Here is an 18553-nt window from a genome sequence, read left to right on the forward strand (position 1 = left end):
CTTTTACTCGTGCACCATAGAGAGCATCCTGGCGGGAAACATCTTAACCTGGTTCGGGAACAGCACCATGCAGGACAGACGAGCTCTACAGAGGGTTGTGCGGTCAGCTGAGCGCACCATCCGCTCCGAGCTCCCTGACCTGCACTCAATCTACAGCAGGCGGTGCTGGACCAAGGCCAGGAAGATCGTGAAGGACCTCAGCCATCCCAACAACAGACTGTTCTCTCTGTTGAGGTCAGGAAAGCGATTCCGCTCCCTGAAGACCAACACAGAGAGACTGAGGAGGAGCTTCTTCCCGCAGGCGATACGGTCTCTCAATCACACCACCACACAGTACTGACCCACACATACAGTTCTTACACACACACTGGACTTTCTGGACTTTGGTTTTGCACAACACTGGTCACTATATTCTTCATTTCCGGTTAATACTTGTACAGCTGCTGTTATTGTGTATATATTTATTTAGATTTCTTCATACATTCTTATATAGTTCTATATTGTGTATTGTGTATTTTGTTGTACAGTTATTTTATTTTCAACTTTAATTTATATATTTATCTTATTCTTCCCAGTTAAATTTACCCTTCATTCTAATTTGTGTTGTACAGTTATTTCATTTTTAACCTTAATTTATATTTTATTCCTTCCTAGTTAAATTTACCCTTTTTAATTTTTCATATTTATTTCCTTTCTTATTCATAGCCTTTTCCTTTTTTGTTTTCTTTAGGTCACGAGCAGTTGTCCAAGCATTTCACTACATATCGTACTGTGTATGACTGTGTACGTGACAAATAAAAATTTGAATTTGAAATTTGAAATTTGAATTTGATGTGCACATGCCAGCAGAAATAATCTCAACTTCTGTGGCTAACATTGTGTAATAATCTGTTCTCAAAAGGGTCAATGTGTGGGCAGGTAGGCAGAACTAGTAACTATCTAACTAGTAACAAACTAACAAAAAGTGGTAGTGTGGTTTACAAAGTAAAATGTCATCACCTTTGTCTGTTTTTTTCATTCTTAATACTTTAAATACTCCATGGACTTTAAAACAAGCCACTTTTCTCTAAACTACATTCAACTTTTACTGCAGTTGTAAACCAACCATATGCCTCTGTGTATTGAAATATACTCTAATAAACATTAAAATGTTTCAGAAGCTTTTGCTGGGTGTTTGTTGTTGTTGGTGCCATTTTTATTGTCTGTTAAATTATTTATGTATTTCTTTCACTTCTACACAGCCATTTAGGCTTATTTTCTCCTCCTACACTGCCTCTTTGCATTGCAATAAAAAAAATACTTGTAATAAAATAAAGTAAAAGACTTTTGCTTGTGCTCTTTGTTTCTCTTAATTTGTTTGGGTATACTCGCATAATGCAATGTTTCTACTAAGTGAAGTGCGTGCGTTCTTTGTGAGGATAAAACTAAGCTTTTCACTGCTGTGAAAGTTAACAGTTACCAGGGTTCTACTTTAATATAAGAAGGGGATCTAATCTGACTGCTATGAGCTTACCTGCGACTCTTCGTGGTTCCTCATCCCGATGGAAAGGAAAGCAGCTGTGTCCCGTCCACTGACACTGGAGTGACGGCCTCGCCACAGGAAGAAGGCCGTCTTTTCCTTTGGTGCTGGATCCGTCCCACACTCATCTGAGCTGTCTGTGCTGTCTGTAACGAAGAGAGAGTGTTAACCATTATTAAAATGTCTCGGTCAAAATATTGCCATAGCATTAAAAGTACAATCTATTAGAAAAAAAACCCAAAAAAGGTTACTGACCAGCTGTACTGATGCTGTACTTCCAGCGGATTACATAAGAGTCTCCTTCATAAAGCTGTCCGTTGCTCTCCACTGGGATTTCACTGTCGTCAAACTCCTGGACGTGCCAGGTGTCCACCGCTACTGTGTTAAGCTCCATCTGACGTTCCTCCATCAGCATGATGACACCATGACCTCTCTGGACATCGACCCCAGCCAGCACAGTACGGACCAAACCGTCACCTTCTAAGCACTGACCCGATACTAGAGCTTTGGCATCGCAGGGACTCAAGAGGTCTGAAGGAGGGGAGAGCGGCTGGGATGACTGGACTGGGATGGACTATGGAGAGGAAGCGCAGACACTGAATTTCAGTGGTTTAAAAAAAATCACTTTTAAAAAGCAAAAGTCAAAATTGAAATTTAGATATCTGCACATGAGTTTCAGTAGAAATAAAAGGTAGCTAGTTATAAATAGGTTTTAGATATTTCCAGTCAATATTTCCAGTAATAAAAATTTGTTGTTTTTTTAGTAAAAATTTTTAATAGAGACTAATTTTCTATCAAGCTGGAAACTTAATAAAACTAATTGATCTAAATATATTCTTCACATCTATAATTTTACACAAACAGTGCAATAACTGAAACACACTAGTTTGAGTGTCTGAAAACTGCATGTGCCGCATCATATCTCTGAATGTGATATGAACCTGCGTCTGATCCGTCCCTGAAGCCGCTTCCTCTCTGCCTCCAACCCTGCACATCCAGTCCAGGAACTTCTCCCTGAACAGAGCTGTCTCGTTGCTCTCAGTGAGGACGCCGAACAGAGCCCAGCTGGGACGGCCTTCTCCTCGTCTGTGGACAAAGTTATGCCATGAAACCGATAAAAGAACTAACACAAGCATTAAACAAAATAGAAAAGAGAGTCTGTCTTAGTCCAGACTCAAGCTTTACAGACATCCATTCCCAAGAGACATAATTACACACACACTATATATATATATATATATATATATATATACTTTAAAAACTTAAATCTCATTAAACTGCAACAAAAAAAAAACCCTCTTGAAATAAATGAAGAAAGGAAGCCCTTTAAAGACCTTGTTTAATATACACAAGTTGTAATATATTTTCTGACTGTGGAATATGGTACACTGAGAGAAGACCTTTACTCTCTGCAAGTATTTTGTAGTTCATGTCCACTTGCTTGCTTTAAAATATGTCTTTTAAATGTCAAAATATAGTCTGGACTTTAAACATCAAGCAGGGTTTTTAGAGCATGTCACATGGGCACACTTAACCAAGAATTACTTTCTACAGAGTGCATATTATGAATGCACAGCAAACTTAATGTTGTATACAGACAGGCTCCTTTTTTATGTGTAATATATTAGTGACTTACAGCTGAATTGCAGGGTTACACTGAGTGGGATCCAGTGGGTTTACTTGACAGTTGCTGTAGTCATAAGCTCCAACCCACACCTGGTGAGTCAACTGGAGAGCAACATTTCTCCTCCTGAGGGAAACGTCCTGTCCGAGCCACAGATAGACCTCACTGCCGAAATCAAACACCAGGGCCTGGGCATACATGACAAAGAGATATGAACAGAGTCAGAGATTAACTTCTCTTCCATTATTTTTCTACAATCAAGCATTTAATGAACAAAAAAACAAACCCAAAACCAAAACAACTACAATATAAGTAATTAGGGAGCCGAGAATTGAAGCTCAGACCTCAGAGGAGGCCAACAGGGTGATGCTGGGGATGGAGGCCCAAGCCTGTTCATGAGGCACCAGTTTGTTTTCCACCAGCCTGTACACACAGTTGGACTCCACCACACCGCGCTCATAGAGCTCATCCTCCTCTGGAGCACAAGCTCCTGTGAGTAAAAGAAAAGAAAAAACATTTTCTAATGTTTTGGATGAAAAACAACAGGTGAATTATAAAAGGAGAAAAATTGCAATTCAAAATGTGTTTCTCTGATATATTTGAAAAGTACATGTTTTACTTCCAACCTCTGTACTGTGTTCTTCCTCCCAGGAGACTCCAGAAGTCTGCAGCCACACTGCTGTCAGAGTTCATGCCCTCCTGCAGGTGGACAACGTGGGAAGCCAAACAACCAAGGTCCCTTTGGTTCTGGATGAACAAAGCTAGCTCAGAGGCCTGACAAAAAATAAATAAATAATATGATAATCAGCAGTAACAGAATATAGTTCACCCATTTTCTGCCACTTATCCCATTCAGGGTCACAGGGAGGCCAGTGTACCCAGAGAGTCCCACAGAGACACAGGGAGAACATGCAATCTCCACGCAGAAAGGCCTTGAGCAGATGGTGGATTAGAACCTAGGACCTTTTTGCTATGCTAACCCAAACAGAACATAGTCTATAGTAAAAGCATATTGTAATTTCTTTTTATTTTACTACTGCAGTCTTTGCTGGCCTATATTAGAAATCTTGCAGGAAACTTGCCTCACCAAACCAAAATATTTCCAATAACAAGAACATGGCTGAGTGCTACACATGAAAAGAAATAAATTCATAAGTGTCACAACCCGTTCATGTGTGAAAGCAGCTATAGTTTTAGACAAACAGATATTTGAACCTTTGTTATAATAATAGAAACGTACAAATAACTATTAAAAAGAGTCTATGACAGTGTGCACCGTCCTCTCAATAATATTACCTTTTTATGGAAGCTTGTAAGGAAATATTTTGGGTTATTATCTCAAAATGTTGACTTAATTACTCATTCAGTGCTTTGTCTCCACACTTTGTCCCCATATACGTTTAGTACACTGTTCCATAATAAAATATAAATACATTTAAAACGCAACCAAAGTTAATGTTTAAAAGTAAAGGTACATACTGTGATACTTAGATAATCAATAACTGAACTCTGTGATGTATGACGTTCTTGATTCATATCGTCACTGTCCTTTATTATGCATTTAACACACAAACTGTAGCCAACCTTTATGAGTCCATTAAGGTTTAATGCTTACAATTTACTGCAAGAACTGCAAACACTGCATTTTATGCACAGAATGCTCTTTGGGTCTTGAAGGGTAATATTTTATGCATTTATTTGTTGTGCATAAATGTAAACCAATTTGGTATATGTATGAAGTTATTAAAACATCCTTTCCCATGTAAATTTCTAAGAGGAGTAAGTTTAAGGGATGGTCAGATATTTCCTGGCAATGGGAAATAATTTTAATCCTACTTTCTTATTTTGTATTGTATTATCCACCTCTTTACCCTTTCCCTGTAATTTTATGTGTCATACATGCTGCTACTACACCATAACATTGTCCTGGGAGGTACCTTTGCTTTTTCTTGTCCGTTGGCAAACTCTCCACTCCACAGGATGCAGTGCTCTGGAGTGACCAGCAGGAAGCAGTCTCCACTGTTCAGTGACCGCACTGAGGGCTCAACCAGGCGGACCTGAACATGCCGCCTACCTGTCATCACAGGTGTTGGTTAACCTTAACACCTGACCACAAGCAGATCATCACACAGATGAACCAAACCTTTCCTGACCTTTGATGTGAATTAGCATCAGGCTGCTGAAGGGCGGGTAAGACTTAGCTGTCTCGGCATCTAAGGAGGATTCTTCAGATCTTAAGGAAGGTGAGTCTGCTATAGACGAGTTCTTAGACTCTATAGTGAGAAAAAAACCTGCAATATCAGGTAGCTGAGCAACATAAAAGAAGGAAAGTAACAAGAGAAGGGAACAACATAAATTAGCATACTTTTTTCTGCTTGGATCCTCTCTTGAGCTGATGAATTGACTCTCTCTCCCATGAAGTCCTGCCTGATGTCCTCTCTGGCTGCGAGAGCCCTCAGAGGGTTTCTGGAGCCTTGAGTCCGACGGGACGGACGTACCGACCGCCTGTGCTCTGCTACTGCTGAGGTCAATCTGCAAACAAACACACACAGACAATACAGAGTTACTGAAGATATCAGCTACTGTGTGTGTGAATATAAATTTGCAGGAAAAATTTTTTTTACTCTAATCTTTTCCTTTTAGCTTTAGCATAAAAACTACATTAGATACACAAATATATTTTGCATTTACTATTTAGAAATTGCAAGGACTCAATCTAATCTCACATTTGCAGGAAAAAACTATGCTTACATGTGTGTGTTGGTCTGGCAGAAGACTCCCAGGTCCTGCTCACCCTCTGAGGCAGCAATTCCACCACAAGGTGGGGGGCAGGCTGAAGAAGGTGACTGATCACAGTAGAAACTGCCATCAAACATGTTTGGTTCATCAACAGGCGTCTCTTCCTTTACCTCCTGAGTAGTGACTGTTGGTGAAGAACTCTGTGGAGTCACTGAGGGGGAAAGAAATGAAAACGCTAAAATACTTGGATCCTCAATGAGCTTTTACATTGTGGGAACCAGCGTTGTCCATATGATGATGAATAAAACAAGCACTGAGTCTCAACACAGACTTGTTTGTTTATTTGTTTGCTTGTTTTTCGTGGTGTAAAACTGCTCTGACCTTCATTTTTGCATGATGGAGCATCAGTGGAGTGTCTCCTGCTGTGAGCGATACCATTTCTTTGTGATTCACCAGATGCAAGGCCTAGATGTTGCAAACACAGGAGAGAAAAACCTCATAAACAAGGCCAAAATATGCTCAGCAGAACTGTATGAGAACTGGAGAATAAGTGAGTTACTTGTCTTAGCCGTGCTTCCAGCCTCCTGCTCTTTGCTTTCCTGCTGTGTTTTCAATTCTCCAAATTCAGTCATCTGAATCTCAGTTCCTTTATCCTACAGAGCCCGAGAAATGCATCCGTTACAATGCAGCTTTTCCGCAGATACACGCACAAATATGAAAAAAATGCAGGTGTGCGTCACCTTATGTCTCCACTGAGGCTGACTCTGATTGTTCGTAGGAGAGGAGACTTCTTGTGCCTCAAAGGAGAGGTTAGTCTGGAGGTGAAAGCAAAACACAGAAATGGTGACTTTTGCATTCTAGGACAGTGAGAGTGGATTGCACAGAAGATACAAAATATAAAGATTTTACATAGAGCTAAACTTTCTATGTGTAACATTTCATTCAGTCTGTTCCTTTCTGCCTAATCCTGCCCTGCATTAGATATTATAAGGAGTTTTTGTACAATGCACATTTACTTTTGTCCATTAGAACTAGGTCAGAAACATGCACAAAGAAACGTGGGAGTAAGATATAACTTTCATGACCAAAATGAACATCTGGTAAGCACACACCTAAATGGAAAGTGTGAACTGAGAGCTGTGATGTGACGCATTGTAATTTTGAGACAAGGTGACAGGGTTGTCACATCACATCCGCCTGAATCTGTGAGATGACAAAAGCCTTTCACAGCATACAAAACACTCCAAATCAAACAGCAGCAATGCCATGCACCGGCTCACACAATTACCTGATTAAAACACATGATATATTGGGGCGTATTGATAGAATAGACAGAGGCAAAGACGGGCTCCTGGGAGAGAAGAGAGAGGGGCAGGCTGCAGATGTTCAAAGCTATTCAAAATCTAAAGGGCTGTGGTTTCAAAATCAAGATGAGGGAGGATGGGTTTTGAATCATTAGATTGAGGCTTACCCAGCACTGAAGGTTGTCATTCTCAAGATGAGGGTTTTTTGACTGTTCCTGCACATGATACTATGGAAAACAGGGAGATGCATTTAAAAGAATTCAAACAAACATAAATGTTGCCAGAAGTATAAAAATGACAGACATAAAAAGGAAGTAGGACAATGATTAATATACAAATCCCACACATAGTGTCGGCATGGTGAAGCTGAGATCATTTAATTGCCAAATAATCAGTGTGTTTACATTCCACGTCGTGTAATAGGACAGCCAATCCCATCCTGGTACATAAACACTCACTGGACTCAATATATTCCGCGGTAACTCGAGTCTGATCTCAGGACATTCAGCACATACCACATTCAGAGTGCTGCAGATAAGAGATGCTATATCTGGTTTCAGTGGTATGACAAATACCCAAATGTAACCACAAATGTAACCTCTGCCTCAATTTAAACCAGGCAAGAAGCGTGAACTCTGTAACCTCTGTGATGCAAACAAAGATTTTCTCACTGAATTCTTTCAGAGAAAAAAATGCTGCAAAACTTCTGTAATGCTTTTATAGAATTGTCTAATATCATTCATCCATCCATCCATTCGCTTCCGCTTATCCTTTTTTCAGGGTCGCGGGGGGTGCTGGAGCCTATCCCAGCTGTCATAGGGCGAGAGGCGGGGTACACCCTGGACAGGTCGCCAGTCTGTCGCAGGGCCTAATATCATTCAGTTAAACTATAATATAGAGTCCCTATATACAAGTATCATTTCTTAAATGTTGCCAATACAAACAAAGAAAGCAGAATTTAAGCAAAGTTTTAAAGATCAAAGACATTTTATGAATATTTGACCTTATCTGACCTTGGAGAAGAGGTCAGATCTCAAAAGTAACACACTGTTTACAACCATATATCATTCCCTTTATTCCTATATGTCGTCGCTACAAACAGTGGCAGCAAGAAACAATATTTTAAATGGTGGTATATAATTATTATATACTTTGACCTTCAGATTATCTATTGACCTTGAAGGAGAGGTCAAAGGTTAAATGTGACATGATATTTTATCCTCTGCTGTACTTTCAGTATGCTGACACACAACTCTTGTAAGAATCATAGTTCCTGAGTTTCACCGATTTTTGTCAATAACTATCAATAATTCATAAAGTTGACCTTGAAGAAACTGGTGGATGTAAGCTAAATTTAAATGGATTTATAACATGACCGTACTCTACACCAATACAAAGTTTTATTAGAATTCGTTCAGTGTTATCAGACAGAATGACATGCAAGTAAACGCTGACAAAACCTCTTTTTTTAAATGGTCTATGTCTTACGTGGTTAACCTTGCTGCTCACCTCACTTCTGCTGCCGTTGGTTGTCTCCTGCATTTTAGGCGCACACTCTTCTGAGGTGACCCGGACAGCTTTAATATCTGTGGTGTTGTCATGGATCTTGTTCATGGCCTTTTGGTCTTCCTCCTGCCTTTAAGACACATTACACACAGTATGAAGTATATAACATATCAAAGAACAACATACAAGCTGCTGAAAACTTAATATTTCTGGTGAAAACTGTAAAGAATCATTTTTATTATCTAACTCACAGATGTCACAATAATATACGTTTCAAAGTCTTTAGCAAACCTTTCCAATATGCAGCAATATCAACAGTTTGACTCTATAGAAGAAAAACATTTACAGTTCTTATCAGATCATGTCATTTATTTACATGACTTACTTGGCTCTTCCATTGATGTCTACGCTGTTTTTCTCAGAGGAAAAGCTCAGTTCATATTTGGACTGGCAGGATTGCTGTGGAGCATCCTGCTCTGACAAGGCTCTTATTGGTGTGCAGGCAATGGTTTCCCTCCTGTTTCTAGCCCTCTGCCTCCAGGGAGCAGCAGACTGCGAACCTTCCTCCATACCAGAGGTCTCTCGTCTGTCTCTCTGTGGTGCTGCAGAAGTTCCCTCCCTCTCACCTCCCGCTTTGCTCCCGTGTATCGCCGCTTCTCTACAGCCTCCACCATTCTGTTCATGGCTGTATGATGCATCTACCTGACTGGCTTCTGTCCTGCTCCACTCCGAGCCTGCAGAGCGACTCTTCTTCAGGATTCCTTTTAAGCCTGGCTCAGAGTCGTAGCACTGTGGTCCCTGTTGAGTCGGACCAGATTTTCCGAGTCCAGTGCCAGCATCTGATGTGGACTGTGAAAGACGTACCTCACTGGGTTTCAGGTTGACAGACGAGGCCTGCTGTCTGTCGGACAGATGAGGGGACAAACAGAGGGCAGGAAGCTGAACAGGGCCTTTCTGGAGCTAAAAAGGGGCAAAGAAGATCAATAATAGATTTACTTAGAGGACAGCAGGCAAGAAGTGAAGAAAGACAACAAATTAACCTTGCTATTAATAACCACTCCTGCCCCTTTTCTGGTCTATGAAGTTCTAAATACATTTGTTCCCCATTTATTGTTCTGTTGCTCTCTACCCACCAGACTGACCTCCTCCACTGTGATGGGCTGCGTGCGGTACCGAGCCCCCTTTTGCCTTCGTCTCTCTGGGGGCCCGTCAGCAGGCCCGGCTCCCTCCCTCCCAGGCAGGGACAGTTTGTTGAAGAGGGCCAGCTTCTCGCTCATGCTCAGCTTGCAGCTCTCGTCGCCATCCTCCTCTGACTCAGCCTGCACAGACTGGACCTCCACTGGTGGTGCTGGTTTGGGAGTGCTGATGCGTAACATGACACCATAAAGTCAGAGAAGAATTTATGTTTAGTCAAAATCTCCTATGCCTTGGACACATTTGATCTACACTGCTGTGCAAAAGCAGTGGAGAAAACGGTGGGTGTTTTTTCATTACCATGAACACACACAGGTTATTTTTAGTCAATCTGACAGACATCGTCCTGCTGCTGCTACTCCCTACAACAGCAAATGTGTAACTGAAAATAGCCCCTAAGAAATTCATATAATTCTGGTTGAACAAACTAGATCCAATCCCAATTTTGGTTTGGTTTCCAACAATCTCATTCCTTTAAAAAAAAGCATATATTTGTGACCCATTGCCAGGAGTTACAGCCAAACGAAACCAGGCACCGAAAAACTCCTGAACAGAAACACATGGGAGAAATCTATAAGAGCAAATATGGTGACACTGAGCCAATCAGGGGCTCTTTATTGGCCAGGAATGTGTCAGAACAAATTCCTTGCAACTTGTTTCACCAAACAGAAAGGCTGGGAAACGTATGAGCCAACCATGTTTTTGCATGGTGCATGGGTTTATGACAGTTTAAACTGTTTCTTGTTTCTTGGTCTACTCGTTTTTGTAGGAAAGAAGCATAACATAACATGAAAAAACTCAGTGATCTGGTGAGACTAGCTTTAATGTAGCTGCAATATTAAGTTTAATTTGTAGGGGAAAAGGCTATTTTGAAGAGATATGTCACCAAAGCTTTGAAGAAAATGTTGTCACATTTAACTACTGATTCTAAAAATGCAGGGGGGTTTTTACCCCCTAACCACTGAACAACTCTCTTTACTCATTTACATAGGAGCCTAAAAATAACTGCTTAAATAAGACACGCTTCTAGAAGTTCTTACTTTTAAATAAGACATACAGTAAGTACTTAATTCCACTGAAGCAAGGTCTCTTGTTTTCACAGATTTGACTTTAATAAGTTGAAGTTTTTAAACATTTTAAGTTTTTAAATCATCAAGCATGTATTTATTTATTCCCACAAAACTAAAACGTAAAAACTACACATGCATAATCTTAAATAAAACTAGATGACTTTTTTAGTGATTGTCAATCAAGTCAAATAGCTAATTATGTGATGTGGTTTTGGTAACACTACAGCTCTCCCACCTGATCGCCACCATTTCTCCACAGGTGATTGGCTGTGTCAGAAAGCGATGGTCGTTGCCACGCCGGCTCCTGCGTTCATGAGAGACGCAGCCTGAGCGAGGCTTGAGGAATGCCGAGGCCTCAGAGGCTGAAGACTTCTCCAGCTCCTACAGAGAAGGATGTGGGGAGGACATTAATGTGAAAAAAATCAGTTTGAACCCAGTCTGTGATGCAGATGGACGACAACATTCAGGTCAAATAGGAGCCTCAATCTACAGCCTCCACCTGTTGCATAAATAATGAGGGAGACCACAAAAATGGCAGTAAAAAGTCCCCTCGAGATGTCCTCTGTTCTATTTGTATAAACAGATGGAGGGAGGTAAAGCAGGTCAGATAGCCGGTGAATAAAGCAGCGAGCTCTAAGGTGCAGCATCTTGGCCACTTGCTGCATGCTGCAGGTCACAATGTAACAAGAGACCTGCTGGCTTCAGTTACCTCCCCTGCTGCCTCTACAGAGCAGCAGGCTAATTATACCACAGCTGCTGTGGTTGTTAATGTTAATACAGTGTCTGGCACATTTTCACCTGATGCCTTATTGCTAAAAGTGTGCCTCAGCTGAAATGTTGGAATAATGGAAAAATCCACAGTGCATTTCATCATCTGTGTGAGACTAAAGAGCTTAAAGAGCTTCAAGATAAGGCTCTGTATCTATCATATTACAGACTTGGTCTTTCCTTTAATAAGTACTAAAGCATCAAACCAAAGTGTGGATCCAAGGAGAGCACCTGTTTTGACCATTCATATTCTTTCAACAGGACCAGGTAGTGTTCTGCGTGCTCAGCGCTCAGACCGTAAGTTGAGCAGCTGAGGTGACAGGAGATGATAAAGGATTGAATACATTTCTTTAATTTTAACACCGTAGAGTGATTGCATTTACTGTGTGTGTTTAGGCGAGTTTATGTGGGATCTCACATTCTAACAAAAAAAAAGAAAAAAAGCAGGTAACAATTCAAACTCACTTTAAACAGAGACATCTTGGCTGCCACACTCATTTTGGCTCTGTCATCTGTTTTTACATCTGCTGTGGAAAAATACACACCATCATTTGAAAATTAAAAAAAATTAAAAAACAGCCATTAAGAGATTTTGGTTCATCAAACTTTTAAACAGTTAACAGCAGGAAGAGACACAGGTGCAGACAGAGCAAACACAGGTGCAATTTCTTAGTGAACTGTGCTTAAATACACTGCATCTAAGTCTAGGAATTGGGGGTATCTCTGTATTGATGATAGCTGTGAGTAAAAAGTTGTGAAGAACAATTTTAATGATATACAGTGTGACCTGAAAACAACAGTCTAAACATCCATACAGCAATAAAGGCCACTCGTGTCTGCGGTCTTATTATCTGTGGTGTAAACTCTCAGTGAGTCAATCTCTGTAAAGACTTGCTTGTCATCTTTTTATGACGGGGTCAAGAGTTAGATGTACATAACACCGCTCCACTGCCCAAATGGTTTGGTCTGTCGTTACAGAAGAGATTGAGCATTGTGATCCTCTAAATATAACCCAGTTTATTTCCTGAGCCATTAAATGAATTTATGGAGGCAACTGTGCAAGTTGGAAGCCCTCTGCAAGAATTAAATATTGTACACAGTATTTTTCAATTTGTTTATGTTTCTTTCATACCTCACGTAATATATTACATGTAAGTTTTCCCTGTTGTCATTTTTACTTCCTTCTCAACCAGACAGTGTACCAGCAAAGCACACGGAAATAACAGATGATGACAAACACATAGGGGAGAAAGCTTTACCTTTGCTGTTTTCCTCGTTCTCTGGATCCAAGCACCTAGAAGAATCGGAGGAAAATAGCAAAAGGATGAGGTCATCAGGTGAACAGGTTGGTGACATATGCTTGACTCTTTAGATAATGTTGTTATGGAGATCTGGATCCAGCTTGGTGTTTACAGTATGTGTCTTTTTGCTTCAATTTGCAGCTCAGACAGTCAACACACTGTGCTGTTTTGCATGCTGGGTAAAGCAACACTGTGGAGGCTATTAAGGAAGATAAACTCATGCAAAATACACCGCCCATTGGTTTTTTATGTAAAGCTGCTCCACATGCCACACCTCAGCTGAAGGGTTAGTGCATTCTTATCACGGGGAACAAATATTAAGCATCATTCAAGGGTAAATAAGTGTTTCCTATAAGACAAAAGTTGTGGTACTGTATCATCAGGTAAGGCTGATATTTTGTTCCTAATGAGTTTTCCCATGAAATGTTAGCCGTACACTATTTTAAATATATGAAAACACAGCAAACAATATGTTCTTTAGTCCTAGCCATGCCAGGCATCTCATCTTCCCATTTATTTATTTATTTTTTTTATCATGCCCACAAGAAACAGTCCCTACCCACTGCTCTCCTCCATCTCATTGGCTGTGATTGGCTGTGTCCTGAAGCGTTCGCTAGTTTTTCTGTTACCGCCTGACGAGCTAGGGAGGTAACGTCGAGTGCGTCGCCGACCCCCCTCAGAGCCCGGGTTTACAGCCAGATCCAGAGAGGATGTGGCTTGCCCAGCATCAGGGAAGCTACTATCCACACACAAAGTAGGATAAGAAGAAAGTAAGAAGGGGAGAAGATGCTGAGATGAAGAGAAATATTATCACACAGTGGAACACAGTCTGTTAGTGACAGGCCGGATCACACGCGCATGCAGGCGACCCTACGCTTTCTCAGGCTGTGCTCCGCTCTCCGTCTGCTGTAGAAGAGCACTTCTCAACTGGCCCACGGACACCCGAGTGTGGAGCTGTGGGCCGTCGAGTCCATGAGGGACATGAGGCTCTTCCCCACTCTGCATGCTAGCAGAGTTCTGGGAACCCTGCCTAGAGGGGAGGGTATGAGTGAGGGAAGGAGGTGAGATTGCAGATATGGGGGACATGACATGAGGAGCACAAAACATAATCTTTTGTCACAGTTCATATTAATAATGCAGAAGTCTCAAAAACTCACAAAAATATGTGAGTTTTTTTCATGGTTTCACAGAAGAGAAGAAGCCACCTGCAAATCTAAACCATCTGCACTACATGCACGCTCGCTGTCATCTGACTGACTATTAATATGATGCCACAAACTGTTCTTAGCAGTTACCATGATACAAACGATTGAAGGTATCAACAACTTGTCAAGTTCTGAAAGCTGTGAACAGGTGACAAGTGTCATGGTCATGTTGCCAGAATTAGGGTTTTATTGTTTTTTGAGCAAATTAGGCTCGCAGCACCTGCTACCCTGTGCAGCCACAGCAGGAAGACAGTGCTGTATCTAAGGTCATCAAAGAGGCTTATCATGTTTCTTGTGTGTGTCCTGAAGTGCTAATTGTATCGTTTTTGCACACTAAGAAGTTGTTGCAAGACTTCAGCCAAATTCCTGTAATTCTAAAATAAAACAATGACAATGAGCTATGATTGAAATTTAAGTCTTCAAGGCATTCAATGAAGTCATCTTTCACCCTTGACATGGCTCACCTTCTCAGGCAGTCGGGCTCAGCAGGAGTCTCTAATCCATTTGTAACATCCTGTGTTCTGCTGTTCACTTTTTCACTCAGATCATGGGAGCTTAACATTCCTCCATGCGCTTGGCTCGCTGGCTCATGAACCTTTTTCTCATCCCTTCTCACCCACTTAGAAGGAAGCTCGTCAATGCTGCCAAAGCGTTCGGCCAGTTCTCGCCTCCTCTCAGCCTTGTAGCGGGCAATCCGCTCCGATCTGGGCTCCAGGACGGCGTTCTCCATCATAGAAGGACTCAGATGGTTGTTTGCTCCTCAAAAAGCATATAGGAACAAAAAACAGATGAGCTGTTCTTCTTCCACTTTTCAGCTGGGGCAGAACATGAGAGCCAAACTTTCTTCCAGTACAATTCTGTTTCCATGAGCTTCTTGTTTTGGTTTTCCTCACAGATTACATTAATCCAAGGTTAAAATCCAGCCTGTCCCACAGTGAATGAGGTATTTCTCCTGAAAGATAAAAAATAGATTAGTTAAATAAGAAACATTTCACTATACATTACATTAGTGCCCTTCAGGCTTCCTAGAAAAGTCAGCGACAACACCAGTGAGCTTCATTACATATTAACCATTTCTTCTAAAAGTGGCGTACATCAAAGTCTTATCAAAGTCCTTTTCTTATATTCATGTCTGTGTAAGATGACCCGTTCCAGCCTGTCATGCAGGAATCTCCCCTTGCACTGAAACTCAACACCACAGCTCAACTCCTCTCCAGGTCCAGGTCTCGATGGCAGTTTGCAGGCGTGCTGGTCTCTTCCGCTAAGCTGAACAAGTCCTGTTTCTTTTTCAAATTCCATCAGGTATTTTACCATGACCTGTCAACATGAAGCATGTTTTGCATCAAAAACACAAACAAAATCTTATCAGCTATGGCTCCAATTTTATTTATTTTTTTAACATTTGGTATAGCAACCTGTTTGAATTATAATATTCCAAATACGTACAAGGAAGAGAAAGTCCCTGATGGCATCATTGTGACAAACAACATTAACAAAACTGAATATTCTAATATAGCATTTAAAATTTAAAAAGAACAACGAACTGTCTGCTAGTTTCCCAAAACGAGTGCTCACAAATATACGCACACATAAATGTGTGTTTGCACATGTATCTGTGTGTTTTCCAAAACTGTGGATGTCAGCATTCCTGGTGCAGGAAGCACAATAGAGCGAGAACAAAGCGGCATGAGCCACAGACTTAGTCCGCCAGATGGATCTGCCACAGGGCTCAATGCTGCTGGCAGCAGCAGAGTTCACAAAGTATAAGATGCAACTTTTATTATTAATTTGTTTGTTTCACTGCTCCTATACTTGTAGATTAAAAATTAAAAACACTGAGGCACTGATAAAACGGATATAGATTCAACAAATTACTCTATTAGAGAAAAGTCTCCATAAATCCATAACCAGCTTTCATTGATTAAAAAAAAAAACCCACTCAGAATATCCAGATATCACATTTGATAGACTAAACTGAAGGCGACATTGTCAGCAGTGTTTGCAGATCCCAAATTTCCATGCCACAGAGAGCTTTAATAAGCTCTATTTAGATGCCGTGATCCCTGCATGAGACAACCAGCTGAAGGATTTGTGTTGTCACTTCGAAACACGTGCACATATCCTTTAAACAAAGAAGTCAACACAGAAGACTCACCTACCTGTCCAGACCCAGGAAGAGCAACACTCCAGCATCCCCACTCACACTGATGCCACTCTCATGTACGCATTTGTGAAGAAAACATGAGTAAAGGTGTAAAGAGCGATGTGTCATGTGACAAGCTGGAGGATTGTCGATTGGAAGGGAGAGCACCACTGAGGCTCAGCGAGGATCATGGGGTTCTAATCCAGTGACACTAGCTGATACTGGCTTTGGATATGCACACAGCCCCAGGGATCTGAACTCATAAGCTATAATATTCAAATGAATAGGCGATGAAGGTTAAACAAACAGCCTCTAATTGTTGAATTGAGACAGTAAAGTGTTATCTTTCAGCCATGACTTTCTCTGTAGCAATTAAACCCCAAAATTCTGGACCCACACTCGGTATATGCTTAAGTTAACTGCTAGTTTTCTGACAGACTGGAAAAAAAAAATCAAAAGCAAAACATGTATGCATTTTAAAAAAAATAGGCCTTGGGTGCTGAGCAGCAGGAAAGTAAACCAGATTAAAAGCTGGCCAAGATAAAGCCCTCAGCCACTTACACCTGCCCTGTTCATCTACCTGCACCAACCTCGTCTAATGAATCTCCATAATTCAAGGGCAAATTATCAGAGGAGCATTTCAAAAACAGTCTATGATTATAAATCATGATGGGGATGTTTTATATTAACACCAGCAGCAAAAGAACGTGTTAAGCTTTTGAATATATTAAAGGGAGAGAGAACGAAGAGGAAGAGCAGCTTTCTCACATCGTGCACCTACTGTAAGCCTCATCAGCTCCTCGTGAGATTTAACACACGACGCGTCTGTTTTTATATGTAGATATAAACTCACATTGTGGCAAAGTCCTCACGCTGGGGAGAACATTTTTTTTATATCAAAACTCATTTGTTGTCTAAACAACTCAGCATAGGGTAACAGCCTACATATGTAGCTACCAAAGAGCTGAACAATGAGTCATTTAACTTATTTACAGGACGCAAATATTAAGTTTTACATGAATCCAGTGTTGTGCCAAAAAGTGATTCCCCAGTGTTTCCGTGTTTTTTATGCATAATGTCTTTGCTTATATTGGTAAATAGACTGTAATCAGCAGAAGGGGTTTTATATGAAATCAAGAAATTACTTGTTTTGCATTTATATTTATGACTCTACGGCACAGGTGTGGAACTCCAGGCCTCGAGGGCCGGTGTCCTGCAGGGTTTAGATGTGTCCTTGATCCAACACAGCTGATTTAAGTATTTCATACAACTATTATCTTAGATTTTGGCGCTTATGGCCAGTTGTAATGTCAATGAAACTTTTTAGCTAGATAAATAAAGGTCAGTACTTTGTGACTTGATATCATTCATGAAAGATAAGTTTGACGGATGTTTGACGGATTATACGACAAGAAGTAATTTCCAGCACTTTGAATACGGACACTCGATCTTTTTTGGTACATTTCTGAAGTAACTTTCTGGCACAGACATTAGATTAATGCGTAAACTGTGCGTAACAGCAATATTTACTCTTCCACATGAAACTTTTTTACCCACGGGGCATTTAAAGTGAATGAACACCCAGACTATAACCATTCTCCCTAATGTGCAATGCACAACCCGTGTCTCCCCAAGTCAGACTGAACAGGTGACTCAGGCAACAAGTGACCTACTTTGAAATATTCTCCAAGCTGACTCCTGCTAGGATTTTGTACTTTTGAAGATGAGAATGGCAGAATTAAGTATTTCATTTGTACTTACATGTACTGCTCGCCTCGAGAGCCCTCCTCAGCCCCGGCGGTCCCTCCCCAACGATCTGTCACTCCAAAAGTAGTCGCACTGGCAGCTGTGGATGGCGCACCGTATTAAGGGGGGAGAATATAAATAGATGGACACACCGGGGGACGCCCCTTTCTCTGTGCGAGAGACGTTTCTAACAACCGCTGCAGCCTCTAAATGACCTCTGAAGCCTTTGACTCACTTTATGTCTGCTTTATTATTATTTCACTTTTGAAGTAATAACCTCAGGAATGTACACCAGTTAAAACCTGCTTTGAAGATGTTAATTATGTCTTATATTGCGCCTGCATGGTACAAATTCCCCATATTAATTACTACAAACCAGCTGAACGCAGTGAACTGAAACTGCTGTGTAATGTAGAAACCCTGTGCACTTCAAC

General features: G+C 40.9%; 1 protein-coding gene across 2 annotated transcripts in view; it reads right to left on the reverse strand.

Annotated features, from left to right (window-relative positions):
• The window catches only part of svilc (supervillin c), a 26616-nt gene extending 8372 nt beyond the window's left edge, over positions 1-18244 (reverse strand). Inside the window, exons 1-26 of one of the 2 annotated variants that reach the window (XM_082529023.1) lie at positions 18135-18241; positions 15325-15547; positions 14695-15182; positions 13900-14055; positions 13585-13764; positions 12984-13018; positions 12190-12251; positions 11192-11337; positions 9826-10054; positions 9078-9652; positions 8696-8822; positions 7354-7413; positions 7171-7233; positions 6623-6697; positions 6442-6535; positions 6264-6347; positions 5895-6093; positions 5509-5675; positions 5297-5416; positions 5081-5217; positions 3770-3917; positions 3488-3633; positions 3156-3331; positions 2461-2605; positions 1775-2093; positions 1514-1665 (exon numbers count right to left, since the gene is read on the reverse strand). In XM_082529023.1, the coding sequence (XP_082385149.1) occupies positions 1514-1665; positions 1775-2093; positions 2461-2605; positions 3156-3331; positions 3488-3633; positions 3770-3917; positions 5081-5217; positions 5297-5416; positions 5509-5675; positions 5895-6093; positions 6264-6347; positions 6442-6535; positions 6623-6697; positions 7171-7233; positions 7354-7413; positions 8696-8822; positions 9078-9652; positions 9826-10054; positions 11192-11337; positions 12190-12251; positions 12984-13018; positions 13585-13764; positions 13900-14055; positions 14695-14963 (3864 nt within the window). In that variant the 5' untranslated portion in view covers positions 14964-15182; positions 15325-15547; positions 18135-18241. Of the gene's footprint in view, positions 1-1513; positions 1666-1774; positions 2094-2460; positions 2606-3155; positions 3332-3487; positions 3634-3769; positions 3918-5080; positions 5218-5296; positions 5417-5508; positions 5676-5894; positions 6094-6263; positions 6348-6441; positions 6536-6622; positions 6698-7170; positions 7234-7353; positions 7414-8695; positions 8823-9077; positions 9653-9825; positions 10055-11191; positions 11338-12189; positions 12252-12983; positions 13019-13584; positions 13765-13899; positions 14056-14694; positions 15183-15324; positions 15548-18134 lie in introns of both variants that reach the window. The other variant, XM_082529022.1, reaches the window with a different exon arrangement.
• Positions 18245-18553: the final 309 nt, after the last annotated feature.

The sequence above is a fragment of the Aulonocara stuartgranti genome (assembly GCF_965226115.1).
Source record: "Aulonocara stuartgranti genome assembly, chromosome: 4".
Lineage (NCBI taxonomy): Eukaryota > Metazoa > Chordata > Actinopteri > Cichliformes > Cichlidae > Aulonocara > Aulonocara stuartgranti.